At 41.0% G+C, this 18,743-nt stretch overlaps 1 protein-coding gene across 1 annotated transcript; it reads left to right on the forward strand.

Moving 5' to 3' along the window:
* The first annotated feature begins 117 nt into the window (after positions 1 to 117).
* Positions 118 to 17,819, forward strand: barhl1a (BarH-like homeobox 1a). The gene is made up of 3 exons (XM_028809003.2): positions 118 to 1,277; positions 6,957 to 7,179; positions 15,866 to 17,819. The coding sequence occupies exons 1-3, from the start codon at positions 815 to 817 to the stop codon at positions 16,158 to 16,160; spliced, it is 981 nt and encodes a 326-aa protein (XP_028664836.2). The 5' UTR covers positions 118 to 814; the 3' UTR covers positions 16,161 to 17,819.
* The last annotated feature ends 924 nt before the right edge of the window (positions 17,820 to 18,743 follow it).

The following is an 18,743-nucleotide window of genomic DNA, read 5'->3' on the forward strand; positions in this document are numbered from 1 at the left end:
CGCCACCCCCTAACCCCCCCCCCCCCCCGGACAAAAACCATAACTAATAAAGCTCCATCCAATGGCAGGGCTGCGCCGCGGATACACGTGGACGGGACACCTTTAAAACGCGGCCCTGCGCTGCGCCCTCGGTTCAGTTTTTTTTAAGTAAGGTGCCACAGCGCTCGCCGGTTGGCGTCGCCATACCTCATTGCTGGTGGTCGCGACAGGCCCCTTTCACCTTCGATCCAGCCCACCGGGCTCATTTTTCTGTGTTTTCTCCGCTCATGTCGGCGCACTTGGGTGCCTGTCTGTAGATTCGCTGTCCTCTGTGGCCGCCAGTCGCTCTCCACGGTCCTGAAGAGCTTCTCTCCTGTCGACTTTTTGTCTTCTTTCCTTCTTCGCGGTGTTTTAACAATTCAAATAGCAATCCGACTTTGATAAAGAGTGATCGCTGATGGTCTGTCTGGATCAAGTTGGGGATTTTGCTTAATAGTCGATTTCATTTGGCAGCTGAAAAATGTTCCCAAAAGGGATCGATTTTTAGATGATGCGTGTACGCAATTGCAGAAACTCTCATTGATTTCGCGGAGGATACCTCATTTCATTCGCTCTGCTTCCTTCGACTCGGCCAGAAAGTTGCCTTCAAACTTTTTGATTTAAACGGAGGTCGGAGTCGGTGGGATACTGGTGTGCACCACGAGCAGGATTGATTTGGGCTCATTCGTACTTGATGCGCTGCCTGGTGTCTGGATGCCGCTCTAGCCGCTTCTGCACTCCACTACTGCCAATGCGTGCATAGAGAACGACGGACACGGACAGAGTTGCGGCTGCGATGGAGGCGCCCGCTAACGGCTCCAGTTTTGGGATCGACTCCTTGTTGTCTCACAGACCGGGGAGTCCAGTTCTACCCAAAGGGGACACGCTGATGGGGGAATGTCGGTCTCCGCTGGAGCTGAGCCCGGGCTCCGAAATAGGAAGCGGTTGCTCGTCGCCTTCATCGCCTGCGATGCCAAGACAAGGTTCTGGCCCCGGTCCTGGTCCTGGTCCCGGCCCTGGAGTGGCTCTAGACCCTCACCTACAGCACGGACAAATCTCTCAACCGAGGACCGTCACTTCGTCCTTCCTCATCAGAGACATTCTGGCGGACTGTAAGCCCTTAGCCGCCTGTGCCCCGTACTCCAGTAGCGGGCTGACCAGTCCAGAGCAGGGGCGCCTCTCCTCGAAAATCGCCGAGGACTTTATGGACAAAGTGGAAAAAATTCACAGCAATTCATCCTCCGATACCGAATATAAAGGTAAGGGGTCGAATGGTGGGGACTGGGGCGTTCAGTTCATCTGTGCGAAGGTACACCGAAAACGAGTCCTTCAAATTGGGACGAAAAGTCAAAAGGAAAGAGGAGGAAAGTGTCGACAAAATCACATTTGCAAAGAATGTAACAGAGCCTGGAAAGGAGAATAACGATTAAAAACGAAAATTAATAACAAAAAAAAAACAAGCTAACGAATGGAAAGCGATCGCGGCTGACTCAACGCAACGGGGTTGTTGGAAAGAACGGAAACGGCGGAAGACGCCGAAAAAATAAAATATAAAGCACTTTAAAAAGGGGGAAGATACACGAAACAAGACGGAAAAAAGAAAAACAACTCGATGTGCTGAAATTATTATAAGAAAGTATAAAATTAATGAGGAGACATGACCTGAGGCAGGAAGGGAAAATATCAACGCGTGGAAGATTTTATAAACGATTATAAATAAAGCATTAAAGTCATCTGAAAGAAAAAAGGTCTAATATTAAAAAATAAATAAAAGAAAAATGAAAAACAACATCAATACTGGCATAGTTTAGAAAACAAATAACTCGCAACGCGGAGAAATTACGAATGCAAGTCGGCACAGCCTCGTAATGCACATAACTACAAGAAAATAAAAAATAAACCGCCGGCATTATATCGGCATCTGGAGAGTTCACAATTAAATATTGAAGTAAAAAATCCGACACTTTTGCTCCAAAATTTTTATTTAAGAAATTTAGGAAAATTGTCATTCAATTCAAGTTATACTGCTAAAAAAACACTCGTGTTAAAAACATAAGGATATAAATATATATATTAAATAAAAAATAAAAAAACGATTTAGTCTCACATTACTGCAGATTCACATTTTAAAACGGGCATTGACTGGATCCAGCGAAATAATCACATTTTTGAAAGGTAAGAAAAGCATAATAAAGTATAATGTATAAAGTGTAATGTAAAATAAAATCCTATAAAGTTAAACAAATATAAAATACATTGTTAATTTCATTTCATTAGCTAAAGGGAGGAACAAAATCTTTTCCTTTGAAACCATTGAATACTAAATTATGGGTGCTAAAATCATTTAATCGTAGGTGTAAAACAATTCATCCTCCTTATACATTATTGTAATATATTATATTATAATGTATAAATGACGCTTTATACACTAAAATAATTATATTAACGAGAAACAGAACGACATTTTAGTGAAGGATAGCAAACTAAATTCCAAAATTTATTTTTTGCTTTGTAGGGCAAGTTGATTAAATTGCATAAAGTATAATCTATCTATCTATCTATCTATTATATAGTGCCTTTATCTATCTATCTATCTATCTATCTATCTATCTATCTATCTATCTATCTATCTATCTATCTATCTGTGTCTCAATTATTTAGTGCCTTTATCTATCTATCTGATATTTTTGCAGCCATACCACAAGAAATTTACAATTCTTTATTAAGGTATGCCAGTAAAATATGAATCCAACACACTACTTTAAAATGACACAAAAAACAGGAATTAGCGGAGAAATAATCTAACGATGGGTAATTAAATACATATAAGAGGGGAGCCTTACATAAATGTAAGCGCGTTTGAGTTTTTATCCAATTATCAGGATATTCATTTTTAATATTTTGCACACTTGCATCACGAAAATTATATGTACATTTAGAAAAAAAAATATTAAGGAAAATTTTGGTAACTCTGCTATTGTAGGACATATCCAGAGCATGCTGGATAATAAAAAAGTACAACACATAGATATATTGGTGTGTATTATACTGTATATATACCGTATATGTTCAATACATTATTGTCATTTGATGAATGATTTTTCATATACATAACCTACATTATTATCACTTGTTACGTGACTGACCCCTTTATACGTAAATGCGATACAATTGGTTCCGTTTCTTTTGTTGAAGCACAGGCAGCTGAAGTGACTTGCTCAGGGTCACACAGTGCCAGCACTGGGATTTGTACCTACAAATCCTGACAAACACACACGCACGCACTTATTTATTATCTACTAAAAAGATGATATAAAATTTTCTTTAATTAAATGTGTGTGTGCGTGTATTTTTACACAATTCTTCCATTTCCTCACACACACCAGCATCATATAGTTAGAGGGTCTCTCATGGCGTTACCGTGATATGAAATCCCCTCCTCAGTGTCTTTAACCGGCTGACCGCACATCTTCTTCGTTTGTAAAACTGACAAAGAATCCAAGGAAGCAGACATGACATTGACTTCGAAATGAGAAATGTTGTGATATGTAAAATTAAACGCCCCTTTATGCATATGTATGACTATTGGAAACAATTGTTAAACAAGTTCATTTAATTGTTCTCCATTTGCCGGTTGATTTTGCTATAGGAGTGGGTTTTTATTGTACATTTAATCACATTCAGCCATACACGATGAAGCCTGTAAGGCCGCTATAGGACTGTGATAAATTTAATTAAGCCGAGCAGTTAAAAAGCAATATCAGCGCGTATCTTCGAGCGAAAAGTTGTGATCTGCACATGTCGTTCCATTGCCACGGGTCTTTAAAAAGGATTAGGGGCAAAAGAAAAAGTCAATAAGCACAGCCGAGTGCCGGCCGAGCCGCCAGCGGAGGAGACGTGGCGGAGTTTTCTCCGATGCCTGCCTGAAGAAAGATTCCGATTGGATGGACTAGCTGGGACTCAGCCCTAAACGTAACCCCCGTGGAACTGCCGGGCGAGCTGCATGGTGGGAAACCAAAGTAGCGGGTTTAGGGTGTCTGCCTGCATTCCGCGTCTACACACACGCATTGTTAAATTATAATAATGTTAAACTTAATTTCGTTTCAGTTCTTCATGCACTTGCAGACACTGAATCCTGAATGTGCCGCTGGCGTTAAAGGAGTTGCAAATATCACAGAATCTTGCACTATATTTTTATTGAGGGTTTTGTTATATTTAAAACATCCATTACTCTCTCTCTCTCTCTTTATATATATATATATAATTTACGTAATATTGTAATATATTTTAACATAACAGACCATACAATTTAGCTTAATTTGCACGTATAAGTCCGCGTGCAATGGGTGCCTCCAGGCAGCCTGCCGAACGCGCTCAGATGCTGGGGTCCAACGACCACCTTCGTCCAGCATTTGTACCCTCCTCAGTGTTAACTGCACGGATTAACTGTAAAACTTCAGAATTCGGGTTATTACGAGTATGAATCCTGAACTTGACGTGTAGGGCGCGCCGACTTTAATGTCGCCAGTAATCAGTTCCGCCTCTTGCACTTACAAATGTGTACGCGCTTCTGAGTTCATGAGGCCAGCTGGTTTATTAAAATGCAAAACAATAAATAAATATAGTCAAATAGATAAACAAAAAATAATTTCTAGAACCCAATGCCCTAAACCCGATTAGCCCAGAAGCAAAGAGGTAAAGGCGAGTTTAGGACTAAATTCCGTTATTTCTTTATTTATAAGAACGCTGGATGCGGGTCCCCGCAATGTGAAGGATTTGTATTTAGCGGATTGAAATTCCTCCTGTCTGTATGAAAGAAAAAATATGAACCACATGGAAAAAAAGATAAACGGACGAGAAATTAAGCGATCGCTTATGAAAAGTAACAGTGTATTTAAATAGATTTTCAAAACGGAATGTTGCGTATTGATTCATATATTTGTTCGTCTGCTTTCGCTCGAAGTCTAAATTTGAAAGGCGAATATATGACACCTCAGTCTTAAAGATGGTCCCCGACTAAGACCGTTAAAAACACAAAAATGTGGAACTGAAATTCACGTTGCAAACGGACATAATTCACAGTCGCTAATTCTTCTAACAGCCACATTTTTAAGAAAACCCTTAGGAAAAAAAACTCGCGCAGAAAAAACATGAAGGCCCAGACAGATTCAAACCTCTGACTTCAATGATGTAAAGTAACAGCGCCAACCGCTGCGCCACCGTGTCACATTTTTTATCAATGCCACTCTTAAAAATCCGAAGTTCAAAAAACAAAAACCTGAGCGGAAGCAAAGCTTCCAAAAGCACAACTTTTCCCGACATGACCCCCTCTGGAAATCTCCGTTCGGGTCACGCCTCTCATTCTGGCTGTCATTTTAGGACAGACGCTTTGTTACGTCTACGTGCCACTTCTGCTGTCCTTTCAATTTTTGTTCGCAGTCAGTAAGGGCGAATTTCAACGGGCTGTCATGGAATTCGAAGCCCGTCGGCTCATCCCTTATCATTCCCGTCTTTGCGATCGGACAGCGTGAGGCCATCAGATTTACTCCTAGAAAAAACGTCGACATTCGCAACGGACCACCATCCCCAGTGGCTCAATTAACCGGATTATTGTGTTCCAGTCGAGCCCAGCCGCGTCTTTTTTTTCTGGCCCCTCATTAAACATTTTCACATATTAGCTACGAATGTTACACGTATTTTCCAAAATGTGCCAAGGCTCAGGTATGTTATATAATATCTGAAATGAGGAAAAATGAAAAGCCCGGCCCATTTTGACATTTACAAGTCTTTCCTTCCAACTTCACAAATTCGGCCAAAACGCTTTAACAAACGTTATTTTATTTACCACATGATGTTCCTCGTACAAAATATATAAACACAAATTTGGTTCAAGTATTGTATGAAAATAAAAAGTCCCCCTTGAAACTGCCCGTCCACGTGTGTGCCGCTTCTTCGTTTAAGCCCAAATCCGTTATTCTGCGCTGGAGCTGTTTTGACATTTCCTACGGATTTCTTTTGTAACGGACTGTCGCACTTATCGACCGATCATCTGTCCCAGTCGATAAAAGTACGGCGGTGCCACGCTTGGGTGGGTTTTGAACCCCTTAAAAAATCGCGATCAGCGACCTAAAACAAATTGGCCTTCTTAGTGTCACTCGTGCCTCCGAACCGACTTCGCGTGACGTCAAATTGACCAGAAGAGTGACACACCTGCAGCTTCACGTGGGCCTGCAAAAAGACTGTATGTTAGAGAAGGACCCCTATCTGATTACAGTATCTCACACTCGGAAATAGAAAGAAAGAAAGAAAGAAAGAAAGAAAGAAAGAAAGAAAGAAAGAAAGAAAGAAAGACTCTTTCCCTTTACTCATTCCTCATTAATTCTTTATCTTTCTTTCACTTCTCCCTAAACCCATTCCTCTTTCTTTCTTTCTTTCATATTGGACCCTAATATAGAACAAATAATGACTGTAATTTCTTTGTATTTTGCTACATGTCTCTCTTTACTCATCCATCTATAACCCTATTTTTCTTTTTTTCATATAGATCCTTTCATATTGCACTCTATTATAGACCACTAAATGGCTAATCATTTTTGTATTTCTTTATTTCTTACAGTTCTTGCTTTGCTTACCTCCCTTAAGTCTTTCTTTTATTATGAGCCTTTTGTATTGGACAGTATTATAGAGCACGAAATGTCTGTCATTTCTTTCTCTTTCTTTCTTTCTTTCTTTCTTTCTTTCTTTCTTTCTTTCTTTCTTTCTTTCTTTCTTTCTTTCACTTATTCCCCATGAATCATTTCTTTCTTTCACTTACCCATTTCTTTCCTTCTTTCTTTTATTCTTCTTTTCTTACATTCCTCCCTTTACTCATCGCTCCATAATTCTTTCTTTCTTTTTTGACTGATTATCCTGTAATGTCTATTTACTTTCGTTTGCAGTGAAAGAGGAAGGCGACAGGGAAATATCAAGTAGTCGGGACAGTCCCCCGGTACGTCTGAAAAAGCCACGGAAAGCTCGGACGGCCTTCACGGACCACCAACTGGCCCAGCTGGAGCGCAGCTTCGAGAGACAGAAGTACCTGAGCGTCCAGGACAGGATGGAGTTGGCGGCGTCACTGAACCTCACGGACACGCAAGTGAAGACCTGGTACCAGAACCGCAGGTGAGACACTGTTTTGGGTGAATGACGCTTCCGACAAACGGCGTGTGTTAGCCAGTAAAGAACAACGGCGCCCCTCACCTCAATGGGGCTGTGGCACGAGCCTCGCTGGACAAGCAGACCCGCTTGAAGAGATTGTGCTCGTCTGGGTCTGCGCTTTGTTTTCATCCCCCTTAAGGACAGACAATACTATGTCGACCTCCAGGGATGTTGCGTATTTTTCTATAGAACGAATTTTAAAAAATAAAACGGAGCAAATACTCCGATTAAAAAAGGAGAACAAATTTAACAACAGGAACATACCACAAATCAGTAAATAAGAAATATGCACACTCTTAAAAAGCAAAGTGCCAAAGTGAACCTTCAGAACGATGTTATAGGGCAACCATTTCTTGGTTCATTAAAGACCCATCCACATGAAGGTCCCAGAAAGAACTTTAACGTATTTAATGTGTAATGCCAGATTGTACCTGATTTTAAAATGACGTTTAACTCAAACAGTCGCAGGCTGAGCTCAGGTTTTACTGTCCTGTTGTATGCTGCTAGATCCCCTACGAGACATTAAAGATTTCTGTTCTGTCCACAAATTAAGAAATTTTTTCAAAGCCACAAAAAACAACTGCATAAGCAAAGAACCCTTCAAAGAATGACGTGGCAAGGGTTATATCATAATATATAGAATTACTACGAATATCGGCGTCAGCGTGGAGCCTGCATGTTCTCCGCATGGCGCTCTGTTGATGTTTTCTTTCTCCATCACAAACAGTCTCGCGTTACGCTGATTGGTCCGTATCAGGTCACGTGCATGTTTGTGCCCTATGACGCACGGGGCCTCCAGTCCAGTGTTGGTTACAGCCGGGTCCTTCCTGCTGTTGATTATATTCTCGAGCCATCCGCAACCCACCAATCGGATTCTCTCTCTCTCGCTATACTATATATATATATATATATATATATATATATGGAGAGAGAGAGAGAGATGGCAACGAAATTCTACTTGATCATCAGCCATTATTTTAAGAGTGCAGGGGCGATATCATTATAGCCACCGAGTTCTCGATTGCGAATATTATTTCATAGAATTCGAGGTAAATGTGGCACTACACACAATCTGTCATACTTTGAAAGATGTTGGTTAGATATGAGATGCGCAATTTTATATTTTATTGACCTCAACAGGAGATTGCAGTGTTAGGCAGACTACACACATCAGCAATCAGATACATAGAAAAAATGCAGAAAATAAGCAGTAACACAAATACGTATACATACATACATACATACATACATACATACATACATACATACATACATACATACATACATACGATAAAATAAAACAAAGCAGTTTGAATTTAATCTGGCGCTGATTCGTTTTTATATCTTTATAACGACTCGCGGTCTCAGTTCGGGGGTCCACAGCAAGAAGCTCCTCGTTAAAAATTCGTTAACTGCGCCTGGAAAAATTGTCAGGAAAGTCAAATGAAAATGTTATTAGAAGAACACTTCCAAACAAAACAAAACAAAAGTACACCGTAATAACGTTTAATTGCACGTGGAGATCAGCCAGCTATCTTAGGTAAGTCTGTGGACACCCGGCCTTAGCAGAGGGTCGCGAATGCGTTCCGTTCTGATCCATGACGAGGCTTCACTTCACCGACCGTTGGATATAAAATCGAGCGCGTCTGCCTTTCAGTGATTAAATGCGCTCATTTTTTTTCGCACACCCTTCAAAATGAAGGTGCCAATGTGGGTCTCATTTTTGATCCCCAAATGAACCATCCCCGTGAAGGTTCCGGAGAAAACTTTAATTGAGATCCATAGCAGACTCCATAAATGGCCAGTGAGTTCTTCATTTTGATACCAGGGTTCGGTTCAGACTTTCTCCGTCAGCTGTATTCTGCTAAATCGCCTACTGGACATTAACGATTTCGGCTCTCCCAACCCCACTCCTTACAACTTTGGAGCCTTTCCAAAGCCCAAAGTCCTCGTTCCATAAGACTCCTCTCAGAACGAAGGGACCCCTTTGTGAAGCAGCGGCCCCGTGTTGTGCCATTTTAGCCCCGTTATTATTTAGGAGCGTCTGGACACACGTCAGGGCGAACGAGAGTTCGGCCGACTCGTCGACTTTTGTCTGAGCGCCACGGGGTCTTAATACACTTGTATATCAGAGCCTGCTGACAGGCACGGAGGGGTCTTCAGTCCCTCAATGAAGATACCAAAACAGAGACCCCCCCTCCTCCCCTTCAGTTCAAAGAGGCTCAGCAGACAGACGGTCTCCGAGCCCGGCCTTTCCCTTCGCTTTCATCGATTTTAATTGAATGATTTTATGGCTCATCCCCTCGCTGTTTTAAAACGTATTCAGCAGTTAACCATTTAAACATGTCGTGGCTCAAATACAAGGGGGCTACCTGGCAGGAGGTCTTGGGACTGCGCGACAGCTGCGAAGTGTGGAACCCGAGCTGAACAGACAGCAGGGCAGCAGCGGCGGCGGCGGCCGCGGGCGTCTCCAACAGTCGTAGTGCCCCCCGAGCCCGACTCAAGTAAGGGTCGTGCGCGCTAAAACCTTCGGGTTTTACTGCCCACCCCCGTGCATATACAACTCTGTCGTCTACATAAATAAATTTAGGCAGGCATGATCAAATGTAGACGGGCACGTGCGTGTGGAGGATAAAACCGGGTGCTCGTCCTTCACCTGCTTTTCACGTTTAGCTTTTCTGTACGACAAACGCACACGCGGTTACTATTTTGATATTTTTTAGTACTGTTTAGCTGCTGCCTTTATCTACGGTGACTTAGAACATTTTGAGATACGATAGCGTGCGCGTCTCGTTTTTCTAATAGAAGCACAGGCAGGTGAAGTGACTTGCTCAGGGTCACACAGTGGGATTTGAACCCTCATCCTCCAGGCTCGAAGTCCAAAGTCTTCACCACTACGCCACTGAACTATGAGCTGGTAGAGATTTGACATGCCGGCTCTGTGCTCAGTGCACAGTTAATGCTGGCCAGCGGCTCTCATCTGCTGCTTTTCGGACTTTGTATGGTGGCGGAGGTTCAAGACAAAGATGACAAAATAAATCTGATTGAAGCCTTAGCATAAGTACTTACTGTATTCATTTTTAGCCCTGTTTTTTTTTTTTGCCAGTGGGGACCGTGGGACCCCGGAGCCAAATCGGGCAAAGCAGCTGCGCAAGCTGCAAACGAAGTCGCGGGGACGGCGGTAGAATTTGAATATGTGAATATTTGAATATATCAATCAATTAAGAACTTAATACAAAAAAAAATACAAATACAACTTAAGGATTGACTAATTCATTAATTAAAAGCAAAACAAAACACTGCGAATATTCATTCTTGAGTGTTAACGATTTTTTTCTAGAAATTAAAGAACAGCACAGTGGTTTTACTTTTTAAAATATGAATTAGCAAACTTCCATCTGCTGTCCCAACATTTTCTACTAAATGAATCGTTCGTGCAAAACTCATCACAGTAAAAAAGTCAAACCCAAACCCGACCTTAAAAAAATCGTAAAAACATGTGAGCTCAACAGCAGGTGCGACAATAAACCATTCGCAGTTTTCAGACATACATGTGAAGCCAATTCCTACAGCATGAGCCGAGCAGAGCGACTCGAAAACAGAACTGGGGAACTGAGCAGGCAGGGCTAAGTGCTGCGCCACCCTGCCCACCACTCATCAGCAAGTTTATGGAGCTTCTGCTTTTATTAGCGGTTGCGAACGACCAAGCGCGAGTGTGAAGGTCCGGTTTGTTCTGGCTGTCCCTAAATTAAAAAAAAGGAGGAATCAGAAAATGGACAAGTGGCTGAAAATAAGATTTTAAAGTTAGAAGTGACAAAAGGTCCAGCCATTTTAATCGTTTTAACATTATCTGTTTCAATACTATTATTTATTTATGGCTTACACCTTTATCCAAAGTGAGGCATAACATTACTTTTGCTTTTCCAACTGGAGCACATGGCAGGCGCAGTAACTTTCTCGTGGTTTCATGGTGTGAGAAGTGGGATTTGAAACTGCAACCTCAGGGTTTGACATCCAAAACCTTAACCACTGCCTCCTTTAAAATCAAATCTCTTATTTTTATTTATTTAATTCATTCATTCAAAATTATAATCTTGGCTAGAAAACGAAGACCCAAGACTGCACAACGAAGAGCTGAAACTTTCCGTCAAGTTCTGTTAGGTTTTACATTCGGAAACAAATCAAGAAAAAGCCTCATTGACCTTAAGGACGCGAATCGTATAAGACGTCAATAACACTGAACTAGTAAAGCGCCGCGAACAAAATAGAAAAAAGCATAAGACATTTGACCATCAATAATAAATACAAATTAGTGCGTGACGCATGAATAATTCACGCGACGTACTTTAATTACACAATTATGATAATTATGAATAATTTACCTGTGTGAATGGCTTTAACTGTCAGGTATAATCTGACAGACGAATACGCGCCCAGTGGGTTATAAAGCGCACCAAGTTCGGCGTTGCTTTTTTATTATTATTATTATTTTTTTTAATGTCTTTCAGACTCAATGATACGCTCGACCGGCCAGTTTCTTTGTAGACAGTTTGCGCGTTTTTGTCTTCGTGTCAAACATTTTTCGTTGACACCGAACTTGATTGAATTTTGAAATTAAGAGAAGTGGGAAAACACAACAGTGAGGACGTCGCGTCTGAAGACAAGGTGGGCAAAGAGACCGGGGGGCTCGCACGACCCAAGTAGATGTGGACTGTAAGTCGAGAACTCCATTCATCTATAATGGACGTGCAAAGTGCGGAGCCATGAAGGGCTGGATTTGGGAAAGTCAGAGCTACACACATCTAAAATCCGAGAGAGAAAATCAGAGAGAGCGTTGTCATAAAAATATTAATAATTATTATTTAAATAGAGCTTCTCTCAGTAGTCAGAGCGCTCCCCCCGCAGGGAGGTCCCGGGACGCGAACCCACGATCTCCTTACTGCTAGGTAGCAGAGCTACATACATATAGCATAATTCATAAATACGATTAGTGTAACTTAAACATCCCAATAGTGTTTGTTTTATTAAATACTATCACAATCACAAAGTTTGTACGCTGTGCAGTACAAAGTGCAGGCTGCAACGGAGAAAAAAGGAAATCTTCATGTGCTCACGTAAGGCTAAACGACAGAAAATAATAAAAACAACGAAATACAACCAACACCCTGAGCCGCTGGTCCAGGGCAACGAGGGCAGGGCGCCATGTGCAACCAACAGTCAAAGACTTTCTGTGTCAATGTGTCTGGGCTGTAGAAAGAAAGAAAGAAAGAAAGAAAGAAAGAAAGAAAGAAAGAAAGAAAGAAAGAAAGAAACGTTGACCCGTGAATGGTAGTGTGGCGCAGTGGTTACAGCTTCAAGTCCTGAGGCTGTACCCTGAAATACCGACCCTGCGTGTCTTAATTATGTGGTTTGTAACTCTCTCTTTTTTAAAACAGCGCTCTGAACTTGCACTTACTGAATAGTAAAAAATAATAACAAAAATAATAACAATAATACATTAACAAAATAAAATATCTATATGAAAGGCACTGAAAGATGAGTATTCGGCATGTTTATTATGTAATCAGTCATTTGTAAAGTTTGTAACCGCATTTAACTGTGAACTTGTCGCAGCGTTCTGAGCCTGCACTCATTGAATAGTGCTATACCAAAAACACATTAAACTGCGTTAAAAAAAAAAAAAAAATATATATATATATATAGATAGATAGATAGATAGATAGATAGATAGATAGATAGATAGATAGATAGATAGGCACTTCATAATGGATAAATACGAAAGGCACTATATAATGGACAAATAGATAGGAAAGAAGCTGTATATCAGATACATTTGAAAAGCACTATATAAAGGAGAGATAGATGTGTATTCTGTATGCTTATTCATTTATGTAATTAGTTATTCTTAAAATTTGTAATTGCATTAATCTGTAAACTTGTTAGAGCGCACTGAGCCCACATTCACTGAACAGCGATATACAAAAAAAGCAAAGTAATTTAACTGCATTAACATAGGTAGGTCTACTAATAGATATGAAAGACACTATATGATAGATAGGTTTTTAAAGCTCAAATAAACCATTTCAAATGCAAAGAACGCTCACAGAATGAAATGATGGTTTGTGAAGCAATGGTTCAACGAGGGACCGCGCAACCCGGTAAAGTGCCATTAAAGAACCGTTATGTTTAAGAATGTAGATAGATAGATAGATAGATAGATAGATAGATAGATAGATAGATAGATAGATAGATAGATAGATAGATAGATACTAGTTCTACAGTATATTTATATTACTAGTAACTTCGCCCTGCATGTTCTCTACGTGTTGCTCTGTTGATCTTTTTCTTTCCCCATCACAAGAATATGAAAGGCACTATATAACAGATACATCTTCATTTTTCCCAAATGGGGCAGTTAGCTGTTTACAGAAGTTCAATAATATATAATATAGACACACACGAGAAATAAATAGACTCAGCATAAGAGATACGAAAGGCACTATATAAAATGGAAAGGATAGATGGAATGCACCATGAATTTATTTATACAAATCATAATAAGTAAAAAAATAAACGAATTTTGTTTTATTTTTTAAGAGTGGCTGCAGTGCGGCTACTAAAACATTTGCTTTATTTTAAGTCATATTATGCGTCTTGTAACAATAGTAACTATATTTTAAAAATCAAGCACACCATTTTACAATCGAGCTGCTTCCTTCGCGACATTTGACGCCGGGCTGCAGGTCATTTTGAATTCGTCTGCCATTCCCTAAGTGACATCAGTGACAAATGGCTTCTTAAAAACGTCTGTTGTTCAATAACAGAAAACTCAAATGTAGTGAGTGTGATTTTTATTAAAGCGCCCGTCTTTAACGTGTTCCAAACGAAAAAGAAATATTTCTGTTAATTTGCAGTATAGAGATTACGATCCTATAAACGTATTAAGGACGAGCGCGAGGAGAATAAAAAGAAGAAAAAACATTCTAGAAAGAAAATTATAAAATGTTCTGTATATATATTTTAACACGAGTTATCAACACAATTAAATTGTGCATTAAATCTAATTAAAATGGATAATATGAAATTGTAGAAAAATCCTGAAAAACCGAAAGCCGTTTGGCAGATCGAATGCGGCGCCCAGGACGCCTGTACTGGAAAGTAGCTTTAAGAAATGAACGGACGAATGAATGACAATATAATGAAATGTACAAGAAAAGGCCAACGGCCCTCCACTGTCATTGAACGGAGAGTCGACAGGTAGTTTACTAAAAAAGCAACAAACATAAACATAAATATCTTACAAAAGAACAATATAATTTAATTAAAGAAAACTAGCTAAATAAATAAATAAAGCGGCATTCCAGCTCGTTTCTGCTGTATTTTTCCGTTTAAATGACCCAATTCGATGACCGGTGCCGGTGACTAACCACGTGACTGAGCACTTCGTGCGACGTGTCATTTGATTCTGAATCACACCGACATGTTTTCTCACTGAGGAAAGAAATGTAAAGTACACCTTTAACACCTACACCTTGCTTGATCTTAATAGTATTGTAATTGTAGCATTACGTTTAAAGACTGGGCTCCGAAATGACCGCGTTTTGCTCCGAGCCCAGTTTCGCAGCGCAGTAATCATCGAGCAGACCCGGCAAGCCCTTTGGTTTTGTGTTAAATGCGCCGCCACTCCGTTTCAATATGTGAATAACGGTCGCTGCACTCACAAGTGCCCTTGATAGACCCCGTATCGCTTTTTAGCAGCAACCTGCCCTGCACGCGAGGTGGTCCGAATGGGCATCTGATTCAGCCGCAGGTTTCAGGGACCCGCACTTGAAGCCACGCGTACAGTGACAGAACCTGGCGCTCAGTTCTGTACGGGGCGAGTAATTCAACGAGTAACATAACAGTATGGTGTTTGTGTAGCTGGTCAGACGTCCAGTCCAGGGTTGGTTCCCACTTTGCACACGATGCGGCTGGGTGGGCATGGCGGCACTGGAAGGAGCAGATTAAGTAGATGGATGAAGGTAGCAAGGAACAGGGCAGATGCTAAGTATATTTGGTTAATGATGTGAACCATCCAAGTAAATATGCCCAAGCACGCCTGTCCTCGCCATTTCTAACAGTTGGGTTCCTTTAGAGGATAAAGACTAAAGGGTCTGCCCCTGGGTTCCTAATTTACTAATATCCTCCTCGTCTCTATCCAGACATCTATTTCGTCCATTGATGGGACGCCAGAAAACCTCTCTGGCAGGTCACAGATTCTGCATAACGTAACACGCACACATTTAGGCAGAACAAAAAAGAAAAAGGAATTTAGTGAGCGGGCTGGACACCCAAGCCAGGCTGACTGCTGCGCCATCTTTTTGTAATCATTGACCCCCTTGAATGAGGTGAAGGTGAAGGCTCCACTTGGGCATTCAAGAGTGTCTGGCACTTCAAACTATTACATTTCGATAAAATCAATGACGTGCCAATCATTCAGGTGTCATGTTCATTCAAATCAGTCCGTGTGACATTTATGTCCCGTCCACGCCGATTTTTTTTTTTTTTTTTAGCACAGGTCTCAAAAAGACCACCAGTTGCGAGGGAAATGGTTGAAAGCAGGCAGATGAATGTATCGACGTGTAATTTTTATTTGTTTTTTCTCTCCAAGGACGAAGTGGAAGAGACAAACGGCGGTAGGACTGGAGTTGTTAGCAGAAGCAGGCAATTACTCCGCTTTGCAGAGGATGTTTCCTTCTCCATATTTCTACCCGCAGAGCCTGGTGTCGAATCTGGACCCCGGGGCGGCTCTCTACCTGTACAGAGGACCGTCGGCTCCGCCCCCAACTCTACAGCGCCCCCTGGTGCCCCGGATCCTACTACATGGGCTCCAAGGGGGGAGCGAACCCCCGCCACCTCTGCCGTCTTTAGCGGGCGTCTTGCCCAGGGCGGCACAGCCACGGTGAGCCCCGTACAGAACTTTACAGAAGGGAAAAAGAAAGAAACAAAAAACAAATCAACAGCAGTTCAGATTTCCATTTTTTTTAATTTCGAAAGAAATGTTTTTGCTTATATTATATGAAATCTTTACCCGTTTTCCCTTAAAAAGGATAACTTTTTGAGTATTATTATTTTTTCCACAATCACAATCTTTGCATGGACACTCCTCCCAGAGCTGGTGACTTTTTATATTTTTCTTTCTCCTTTTGCTGTTTTAGAAGCCAATCGATTGTTGTTGGTTGAGGCAGCACTCAGGGTGTCTTTGCGGACTCCATTATTATTTATTCGCATATTATTAACTGAATTCACAAGTCCGGAGAGATTCGGTTGAATATGCTGCACTTCCCACCACGGACGGCATAACGAGCACCTGCTACTTTTCAGACACGCATTTACACTTCGACGCCATTGCCCACTGACACGCACCACGTCGATTATTTTATATACATTATAAATGTGAACGTCAAATCAGGTTATGGACACCTTCACACATTAAGCACATTAGCACCCAGACCCGAACAGTTTGAACACAAATACCCGCTTACTGGCGTATCGACGACACAAAGAGTATCGATCGATTATTCCCATTGGCTACTCTGGCAGGGAGGCGCCCACGAATATGCTGTGAATATTCGAATTTGCAAAAGAAGCAAACATTATTTTCATTTTCTGTCAACGCTGTCAAGATGGATGCATTTCATGTTTTTGTATAATCAAGCCATTCTACTCAGAGTCAGCTCTTTTATTTATTTATTCTGCGATTTGCTGCGAAGCACATGCCAGACACAGTGAGCTAACACTTCCCGAAGTGAATGAGTGCATGAATGTGCGTGAGAGTCCCAATGATGACGGGGACAACCTGCACCGCCCTGCCCTAAGAGCCCCGAATGGAGAAAGCAGGTGGATGGGTGAACGAATAGATGGAAGAATGGGAGTTTTGGCAAAATAAAATAATCCAAGACACTTTATTTGTTTTATTTTCATAGGAAAAAATCAGTAATTTCTGTATTTATTGTTTAGTATATTTTTCTGTATATTTATTTATAAACTGATTCACAAATGCCACTTTAAGAATTGCACTAATAACCCTTGAACTAAGCATCCTGAACTTAAAAGATTTAACTTAACTGAACTGACACGGACCACGAGGAGGCCTGACTGTCATACAAGTGCTGTGTGGCTGACGGGACGAGCTAACCGTGAAATCGAGTCGCTCGACATGATGGACTGCAATAAAGTCATCGATCAGTTCTCCCCTTTTCCCCTTCTCGGCGGAGGCACTGACGGCTGGATTGTTCATTTGTTACTTCATGTGATGATACTGTGTGACAGCTTTGTAAATATTTTTGTGAAAATGTATATTGAAGCTATTTATTTGTGAAACCCTCATATTGTGAAGTGATTCTCGTAGTTCTGGATTTTTTTAAACAACAGGTCCTCGTCCTCCTCCTCCTCCTCCTCCTCCTCCCCGGTATTCCTCAATACAACGGAAATGTTTGCTCAATGATGTTAAGACGATGGGATTTTACCTAAAGAGAATTACTTTTTTTAAATGTACAAATTCTTACATACAGAAAATAAACATACTGGTTTTGAATAAAAGGCGATGGCTGATTGTAAGTTAATGAAAGTTTGCTTTTTTTTTTATATTAATGACATTGTTAAATACGGCTTACTACAACAGCCTCCGACAGCAGCGAGTGGATAAGTGGATGGTCTCGATTGATTCCGAATATCGAGGGGCCATTTCAAATGTTTTACTGAGAGAAGGAATAGGACACTTTATAAAGGAATGGGTATGGCATCTTAAAATATCTTACCAAGCTTAACGTGCAAATCGGTGGAGCAAATATCTTATCAACTCTATAAAAAGGCGTAGTTTATTCTTATCTGAATGCGTTCGGGATAGCGGGATTGAGTGAGTGTACATGTGTATAGCACGCGTGCACAAGTCAGCGAATGCAGTATAGTGCTACATAGTGCTGGAAGCCACTCGCTAGTCACCTCACCATTTACAAGGGCGTCTTGAAGGTGACGCTCAGTGGAGCAAAACCATAGACATTCAGACAGACAGATAGACAGGCAATAAACGGCAAATATGGAACATACAGACGCTTTAAAACAGATAGATAGATAGATAGATAGATAGATAGATAGATAGATAGATAGATAGATAGATAGATAGATAGATAGATAGATGAACGCTCTATAGATTACTTGATTAACCATATTTATATATCGTTTTTCTAACCTAATCAAAGCTCTTTAGCATCCACCTGGGTGATGCGTCGCCAGCCTTTCCTGCACCAGTTCGCTCACCACACGTTAGCTGTTAGGTGTTGAAGGGCTAAGAGAGAGAGAGAGAGAGAGAGAGAGAGAGAGAGAGAGAGAGAGAGAGAGAGATTTAGAAAGTAAGGAACTGGGAATGATTGGGGGAGGGACCAGAATGAATAAGGCCATGGCGGGCAATTTGGACATCAGGAAACTTGGATAATTAAATAACGGATAATAGGATGAGATGTGATAGATAGATAGATAGATAGATAGAT

This window comes from Erpetoichthys calabaricus, chromosome 9 (assembly GCF_900747795.2).
Source record: "Erpetoichthys calabaricus chromosome 9, fErpCal1.3, whole genome shotgun sequence".
Taxonomy (NCBI): Eukaryota; Metazoa; Chordata; class Cladistia; order Polypteriformes; family Polypteridae; genus Erpetoichthys; species Erpetoichthys calabaricus.